An 8,497-nucleotide genomic window follows, 5' to 3' on the forward strand; every position below is an offset into this window, starting at 1 on the left:
GGGAGGTGGTGGGATCCCCTTCTTTGGATGTCTTCAAGCAGAGGCTGGACAGCTATCTGCGGGAGATGCTCTAGCTGTGGATTTCCTGCTGTGAGCAGGGGGTTGGACTCGATGGCCTACAAGGCCCCTTCCAACTCTATGATTCTATGATTCTAATTAATTATCATTAATTTTATTTAGGTATGTATCTGGACATATGGACTCATATTAATTTTTACATTTAGAACTGATGGAATATTGTTATTGTTAAGGTCAGCTGGTGATGTTATAATTTGTTGATTATATTTGCAAATTAAAAATTAATTTAAAAATTAAAAAGAACAGTAAAAGAAGTAGTCTCAATCTGAACAGGATAACTCAGATTGCCAAAAAAGAACAGAGAGCCTTGTGGCACCTTCAGCACTAACAAATTTATTATGGTATAAGCTTTTGTGGACTACCATCTGCTTCATCAGATGCACAAAGTATTTTATTGAATTACATATATATATATATATATATATATATAATCAAAGAGGATAATTCAGATATACAGCAGAGAGGTCTATCACTGACCATGGGAGCCATGCAGCGCCTCACCACGTTCAGAGGCAGCGTACCGCTGAATAACAGCTTTTTCAGTCTGGGGGACAATGGAAGAGGTCTGTTGTCTTTTTGTGGCATCTGGTTAGCTATTGATGAAAACAGGTTGCTGTCCTAGACAGATCTTACTTGCAATCTAGCAGAGCTCTTCTTATGTTTTTACTAGCCATTACAGTATAGAAATATGGCCTGTATGTACAGACATAGTCTAACTCCCCAGTATCAGATGCTAAGGAACAACAATGGGGCAGGCACTTAATAGGCCGCTATGGGAAACAGGCAGATGGACGAAATGAACATTTGCTCTGATCCAACAGGGTTCTGCAACTCTGGCAATGTATAACAATGTATGGACATTGAAACCATATTATTTCCGCCTAAAGAATCCTGGGAAATATCATTTACCCTTCACAGAACTCCAATTCCCAGCACTCTTAACAGAGTACAGTTCTCATCATTATTTGGGAGAAATAATGTGGTTTCAGTGCATCGTTCTTACACAGGCAAGGTGTTTCATCCCTCCTTCCTACATGTCGCTGTGTGATTTGTTGACGCTCCCTTACGTGGAATGTTTGTTTCCCACCGAGGATGTTTCGCCAAAGAACTGTTGCCCGTGGAGCTCCGTTCCTCACCCTTTGGGGGCCGGATGGAAACATGGAGCCCAGAGATATGGGACCGGGACCGGGGCGCTTCCTGGCCTGCGCCTGCTTCTTCACCGACAATCTGTTCGTGCCGCGCTACGGTCTCCATCTCCGCTATTGGGGGGACCCGGAGCAGCTGCGGAGAGATTATGGGCCGGTAAATGCAGAGCAGCATGGAGATTTTCGGGAGAGTAGAGAGAGATATACACACACAACAGTTGCAACCATAAACCCGAATTAGAACCAGGATTTCATGTCCTAGCTTGCATAGGGCGGGGGGCGCTTATTACCTGACTTCTACGCAGAAGTAAGACCTATTTCAATTTATTGAGGCTTACTCCCAGGTAAGTGGTGTTACGAATTATTGCCATCTAAGGGTTGCATCCAACGTTAGTCATACTCGGAGTAGACCCACTGAAATGGAAAGATATGGCTAAGCTGTCCGTTAATTTCGATGGGTCTACTCTGAGCAGAATTTAGGTGGCTACAAGCCTAAATTTGCAATCCTAAACACACTTGCTAGGAAGTAAGTTCCATTGAACTCAGTGCAGCCAAACTAAAGACTTCTGATTAAAGAGTAAATAGTGCTTAGGGTCGTAGTTCCAAGCATACTTAATTGGGAATAAACTCAATTTGTTTCATTTTCTTCTTTTAGTTTGCTCTTCCTTCCAATTGGCTTATGCAAAATCCTCAGACTGATATGTGTGTGTGTACTGCCTTCAAGTCGATTTCGACTTATGGCGACCCTATGAATAGGGTTTTCATGAGGCTGAGAGGCAGCGACTGCCCCAAGGTCACCCATTGAGCTTCATGCCTATGTGGGGATTCAAACTCTGGTCTCCCAGGTCATAGTCCAACACCTAACCACTAAAGTAACTCCCAATTTTGAAATAAGATGGCCATAGCAAACAGAATATCGCAGAAACAGAGGATTGGGCTTTAAAGCTGTAATCTTATGTATAAATTTGGAAGTAAGTCTCCTTGAACCTAATGGGGTTTACTTTTGAGTAAATATGTATAGACCTCTCAGATTGGAAACACAGTGTTTGAATGCAAAAGGTTACTGTTGTTTTTGTTTTACCAGGAAAGGTGTGATTTTTTTTTAAAATCGGCTGCATCTGAGGGCTTACACAAAAAAGTCTGGCCTCTGAGCTTTGTGGATTTCTGTGTTATTTTGATGGATAGTCACATCCTTGTCCAGGCAGTAGCAGCTTTGATGCAGAAGGCCTAGAACTGTAGTTTATAAAACAAAAGTGTGTCACTCATAGAAGCCATCAGCATCTCTTTGTTCTGCAGGCATTAAGACAGCGGGGCTGCAGAAGTGAGGAAGAATTTGAAGCAGTAATCCAAGAGGTACTGTATGGTGTGACAACCTAGATGTAGGGTTTGATGTAAGAACAAACAGTCCAGTCCTATGCCTTTATTATATTTTATGCCATGCTTCCCAGTCAAAAATGTTTCCCAACATAGCTTACTGTTAACATTCCCACAAAGATGTAATATACGTAGGGAGATATCTTTGGTGGAAGGCAGCCTCTTCTGGCCCCTGGCAGCTGGTGATACAGGCCAGGTTCTAGGCTCTGCCCTCCAGAGGGAGAGGGCAGAAAGATCTGCAGATGGTCTTAAGGTTGGCTTGGTAGGAAAGATGTTAACCCACAGAAGCAGCTTTTGTTGATAAGCAGAGTCTTCCAGTGACACAACCCAGGTTCCAGGTTATCTTGTGTAGAATCAGGCTGCAAGACTGCAGTCCTATACAGAGTGACCCGACAAAGTTCTATAGAACTCATGGGGTTTACTTCTGAGTAAAAGTGCACAGGACTGGCTGAATACATAAACACTATAATGATGGCACAACTGGAGTTTTGTTGCTTAAGTACAGGACCAGGTTGTAGCCACCTAACACTGAGAAGATTAGGGTCATACATCTCTCTTGCATCCATCTAATGATCTTTTAATAACATCAAGCTGCCTTATACTGAATCAGACCATTGGTCCATTTAGCTCAGTATTGTCTATAGCAGAGGTGGGGAACCTCAGGCTTGTAGGGCAAATGTGGCCCTCCAGGCCTCTCTGGACTCTGCTAGCACCACACACCCCTCTCTGAGGCTGTGCCCCTCTGCAGCACATCCTCCTTCTGTGCTTTTTCCTGGCTGCAAAGTGTCCTTCAGCTGTGATAATACCTCTTGTTTGCCGGGATGGAGAGATGTGTTTATGGAAAGCCTCTAACTTGCAGGGCTGGAATGGAACTTCTTGTATAAAGGTTCACATCTGTTGCTCCATCTGCTGTTGCCTCTGGCCCTACCCACCACCAGCATGTTGTCCCTGGGAGTTTGCTTATGAGTTTGCTTGGGCTGAAAAGGGCATCCCTGGTCTACTCTGACTAGCAGTGGCCCTCCAGTCTGTAAGACCAGTGTCATTCCCAGCTCTACCTGGAGATGCCGGGGATTGAACCCAGGACCTTCTGCATGCAATGCTCTGCCACTGAGCTCTGGCCCTTCAGCTTCAGACTGAATTTTCCTAGGTTGAAAAAGAAGTGCAGAGGAGAAAGGAATTGGACCATCAATCTAGAGAAAGAAAAACAGTAATTTCCCAGAACTACAGACCAAAGCATCCACAACTGTATACTTTACAGGTAAAGAATGTGTGTGTTTATTAAATTTATATCCTGCCCTTCCTCCCAGGAGCCCAGGATGGCAATTTCCTAAATTTGCATGCTAGTTCTTATTAGAGACAGCCTAGGATGGATGGAGGAGGCCTCTACTCTGGTAACATTTCCATGAAGTGATTCAGGAGTAGGGTGAGAGTCTATACTCCTCCAAATTAGTGCAGACTTGAAGACAGTTAGCTATCCATGGATAAAACGGAACCTGTGTAGCCTTAACACACTGGCTAATGTTGGTGCTAATGTATCCCCTGAGTGTAGTTAATAGAGAAGGGTGAATCTGATTTAATATTTGTATGCCACTTTTTCAACAACAAGGGTTTTAGCTTGAAACAGCTTACAAAAACATTTAAAAAAGTTTTCCTCAATATAATCATATAAAAAAGTAATATACCAGCATAGTGAAAACAATTCAGTAAAAAAATAATTAATGCAGTTCAATACAGACACAATAGTTCCAGTTTATTAGAAATGGCTGTGGAGTAGCGGCCCAGTGTCAGCTAACGCAAGCCCTCTGGGAAGGGGCTTTCTCACCTGGTGCAGGTAGACAAAGCTCTGCATGTTCTTTTACCATCCAAAAATATAGTCATCTACCACAAGTCTCATCCAAAGGCTGCCACCAACCAGGCAGCCAGTTCTTTTATAGTTTCAGTTACAAGGCACGCAGGGCTGGTCTCACTCAGCCCTGTATAGAATGAACACACACAGTCACACACACATGCACACACTTACTTAGTTGTAGGAATTTGCTCTGGGGAGGCAGTGTACAACTTTGCAACCCAACTCCTAGTCACTGTGCTTAAGAGACCAAGCCTGTTACTTCTGCTCCTATCCTCATTGCTCCCTCTCTCCAAGTACAAAACAAAAGTTGAAGCACATTACAGAGTTGTTAAAACACATGTGATGTGTATATGTGAAAATAATCGTATTTCACTCTCCTCCCCTCCCCCAATGCTAGGAATCCTTTCTGGCACCGGAATTTTTAGAAGCTGTCAAATGCTGCACATCCAAATGCACTGATCTTCAAGGCCTCTTGAGCCATGTGGAATCTGTATCAGGTGAGGAGAGTGGGTTTACTTAACAGCAATATCTGTACTTGGCAAAGGGGCTTTCCCCTATTCCCCTCTTCTCCTTATTAAGAGATATGTTAAACATATTGGCACTTTGTTGTTTTGGAGGGAATTAGCATTGTACAAAATACCTTCATGTTTAAAAAACATGGCATCAGCTTTTAAATGACTCCGTTTCCTTCTCTGGGAGAAGAAATTATTGTACGACATGCGTTGTCTAAGCGGCATCTTGGTCTTGAATTGAAAAGATGCGGAAGTTTTAAGTGGCAAGGCTTTCATTTTTACTACAAGTGATGACTGGAGAGAGAAAAACATCATCTTTGTGTGTATAGCAGGTGATGCTTAAATTACCATGACAAAAACAAAATCTCTGTTGTGATTAGGATTGGGCTGTACTGAGGTTCTGCTTCTGAAGACAGCCTTGCTAATAAGAACACTGTCTTCCTCTGCTGTTGGATGCAGGATGCCTCTGAATGCCAGTTGCAAGGAACCATAAGCGGGAAAAGTCTTGCTCTCAGGACCTGCTCCCAGTGGCACCTGGTTGGCCACTGTGGGAACAGGATGCTGGACTTAGATGGGCCATTGGCCTGATCCAGCAGGGCTCTTCTGATCTTGTGATCTTAACAAAGATTATCTAGCTCAGTAAAGTCTATTGTGACTGGCAGACACTCTCCATAGGCTTGGGCAAAGAGGTGGGTCATTCCCAGACTTTCTATCCACCATCCTTTCAACTGGAGATGCCAAGGATTATTGAAACTTGGACCTTCTTCATACAAAACAGATGCTCTATCCCTGAACTAAGGCTCCTCCCTACAAAAGAAGAAGGAACCAACTTTCATTTACAAACAAAGAAACTCCCTAACCCTGTCCGCTTGCCTGGAGATTTCCATTCTCCTTAGGCAATCAAGCGTCCCTGCAAAATCTCCTTCCAATTTTGTTTTCCTTCTTGCCCACACATCAGATAAGAGAATCTACCGCTTGCCAATATTTTCCAAGGAATTCTGCCACGCTTTCATTGAGGAACTGGAGAATTTTGAACAGTCTGAGATGCCCAAGGGGAGGCCGAACTCTATGAATAACTATGGGGTAAGAGTTACCTTTTGTTGATGACGCCAACTCAGGAAACCTGCAGTTGAAGTCTTGCCTCTGCTGTGAACTCACTAAGTTGCCTATCCCCACATCTGTAATGTTGGGAGGGGGGTAATAGTCATTGCAGTCCTGCAGAGCGGATGAGCATATGACTTGCAACAGAATAATTAAGTGGATTGAACCCTCCAAAGTGCAAATGCTAAGATTATGATTTATTAATTTATTACACTTGTCAAAATAGCCTTCTAAGCAGTTTACAAAGCATAACAACTAGTTACACAAAAATTAAAACATCCAGAATTAAAAATGCACAATAAAACAATACCATGATAACTACTGGTATTGTTATACCTGATAATTCCTGAACACAGGAATTCAAGCAGGAGACTCTGGTAGTGAGACCAAGGGAATGCCCTTCTTCAAAAGTCGGCAGAATGCCAGTACAGATGGGAGTGCATTCCAGAACATCAGTGCCACCAATGAAAAAGCCTGCCTCCACATTACCACCAGGTGATAATTATCAGGCCACGGCAAGACTAACCATTTGTTGATCTGAATGCCATTACCAGGGAATTTATCAAATCTATCTAAATGGAGACACTGAAATGTTAAGAAAATGGAGGCCCATTTTTTAGCCATTGAAAGAACGTGGCCACAGCAAAACATCCTGACCCTTCTACTAGAAAGATCACCTTTTGCATTTTATTTGGTTTTTCAACTTTTAACTCTCTTTTTTGCACATACACACACCGCTGCAGGTTCTCTTAAACGAACTTGGGTTGGATGAAACTTTCATCACCCCTCTGCGTGAAAAATATCTTCAACCCCTCACAGCATTGCTTTACCCGGACTGCGGGGGAGGCCACTTGGACAGCCACAAGGCTTTTGTGGTGAAATATGCCTTGCATGAAGACCGGGATTTGAGCTCCCACTACGACAATGCGGAGGTGACTCTCAATGTCTCCCTGGGCAAAGAGTTCACCGAAGGCAATCTCTATTTTGCTGAATTCAGACAGGTGCCTCTCCTTTTAAATGACGAGCCTCCCTTGGCTTACTTTCACTGTATTATGGTTATTCACTAAATGTTTAAGGAACTTCTGCACTTCACTGCTTCAGGATGTGGCGGTGGCTTTAAAAAGAAAGGACAGGGAATGCAATGTATGCTCTGGATGTTTTTGGACTTCATCTCCCATAATCCCCAATAACTGGCCATGCTGGCTGGAGTTGACTGGAGTTGGAATCCAACATCTGGATTGCACCACATTGGCTACTCGCAGACCCATGAGCCATGAAAGCTATGTGGAACTTCCATGTATAGCAGCAGCACAAGGAAGCTGCCTCATATCAAGTCAGACCTTTTGTCCCTCTTGTCTAGCCCAATACTGTGTACACTGACCGGCAGCAGCTCTCCAGGGTTTCAGAGAGGGAGTCTCTTTCTGCCCTACCTGGAGATGCCAGGGATTGAACCTGGAACTTTCTGCATGCAAGGCAGATGCTGTACCACTGAGCTATGGCCCTGCCCCCCATTGAGCCACAGCAATATACCTCTCGATATTGGCTGTTGCAGACTAAAGAACAGGGCAAGCCCGTCACCTACCTCACTTGCCCTGTTTGGGAATTTCCAGAGGCATCTGAGAGACAACTGTTGAATAAGGAACGCTGGACTGAATGGACCATGGTCTGAGCGGTGGAGAGCATGTGGCACTCTCAGAGTTGCTCCACTTGGTCATCCCTGACAATTTAGCCTTGCAGGCTGGGGCTGATGAGAATCCAACATCTGGAGAGCCACAGGTTCCCCACCCAATTTACTGATTGGCAGACCTATCCACTATGAATGTATTCAGTCTTTTTAAAATAAATAAACACACCAATGCTGTCTGCCATATTCACAGCTTGCGGCAACAGGTCCCACAGATCAAAATATGTACAATGTGAATAAGTTCTTCTGAAACGGCTTTATTCAAAGCTGACTTGTTTTGCTGAATCATTTGCTAGCAGCGCTTTGAATCATAGAGGTTGTTGCTAACATGGTGGTCTTTCTTAATCCTTTCCAAGGATGCCAACCCAGTGCCAAAGTACATCGAGATTGAACATGTTCCCTTCCATGGATTGTTCCACCGGGGAGGACAAATGCATGGGGCGCTGCCAATCGCCTCCGGGGAGCGCTGGAATCTGATTGTCTGGATGCGATCATCCGCTGTCCGGAATCAGCTTTGCCCCATGTGCAACAGAGAGCCTGAACTGGTGCACGCCAAGGAATTTGGAGAAGGGTTCACCAGGAGTTTCGAAGACAGGCAGCCTGAGACCATGGATATGTGCTCTTTAACATAGGGAGGTGATGCAGGGCAGAGTTTGCATCTTGACTTCAATTAAAGGCAGCGCTAGAATTGCTGACGGCAACAATCCTGGTAGTGGCCCTCCAGCTGTTTTCCGTAGATCAAGCCGAGGGTGTA

At 44.1% G+C, this 8,497-nt stretch overlaps 1 protein-coding gene across 3 annotated transcripts; it reads left to right on the forward strand.

Annotated features, from left to right (window-relative positions):
- Positions 1–1,155: 1,155 nt before the first annotated feature.
- Positions 1,156–8,447, forward strand: OGFOD2 (2-oxoglutarate and iron dependent oxygenase domain containing 2). 3 transcript variants are annotated; one of them, XM_061602533.1, is made up of 7 exons: positions 1,156–1,380; positions 2,520–2,576; positions 3,745–3,855; positions 4,844–4,943; positions 5,917–6,041; positions 6,803–7,060; positions 8,100–8,447. In XM_061602533.1, exons 1-7 carry the CDS (start codon positions 1,171–1,173, stop codon positions 8,373–8,375), a joined length of 1,137 nt encoding a protein of 378 aa, XP_061458517.1. In that variant the 5' UTR covers positions 1,156–1,170; the 3' UTR covers positions 8,376–8,447. The 3 variants fall into 3 exon arrangements, with proteins under 3 accessions (XP_061458517.1, XP_061458518.1, XP_061458519.1); XM_061602534.1 differs by having other exon boundaries at positions 6,803–6,991; XM_061602535.1 differs by lacking the exon at positions 6,803–7,060.
- Positions 8,448–8,497: the final 50 nt, after the last annotated feature.

The sequence above is a fragment of the Rhineura floridana genome, chromosome 19, assembly GCF_030035675.1.
Source record: "Rhineura floridana isolate rRhiFlo1 chromosome 19, rRhiFlo1.hap2, whole genome shotgun sequence".
NCBI classification, from domain to species: domain Eukaryota; kingdom Metazoa; phylum Chordata; class Lepidosauria; order Squamata; family Rhineuridae; genus Rhineura; species Rhineura floridana.

Bases quoted from the DNA above. Each gene is read 5' to 3' on its own strand.
- OGFOD2 (XM_061602533.1), top strand. From the start codon at position 1,171: ATGTTTCGCCAAAGAACTGTTGCCCGTGGAGCTCCGTTCCTCACCCTT. The intron at 2,577-3,744 runs GTACTGTATGGT...GAATTTTCCTAG, and splicing joins TTGAAGCAGTAATCCAAGAG to GTTGAAAAAGAAGTGCAGAG. The intron at 4,944-5,916 runs GTGAGGAGAGTG...CCCACACATCAG, and splicing joins CCATGTGGAATCTGTATCAG to ATAAGAGAATCTACCGCTTG.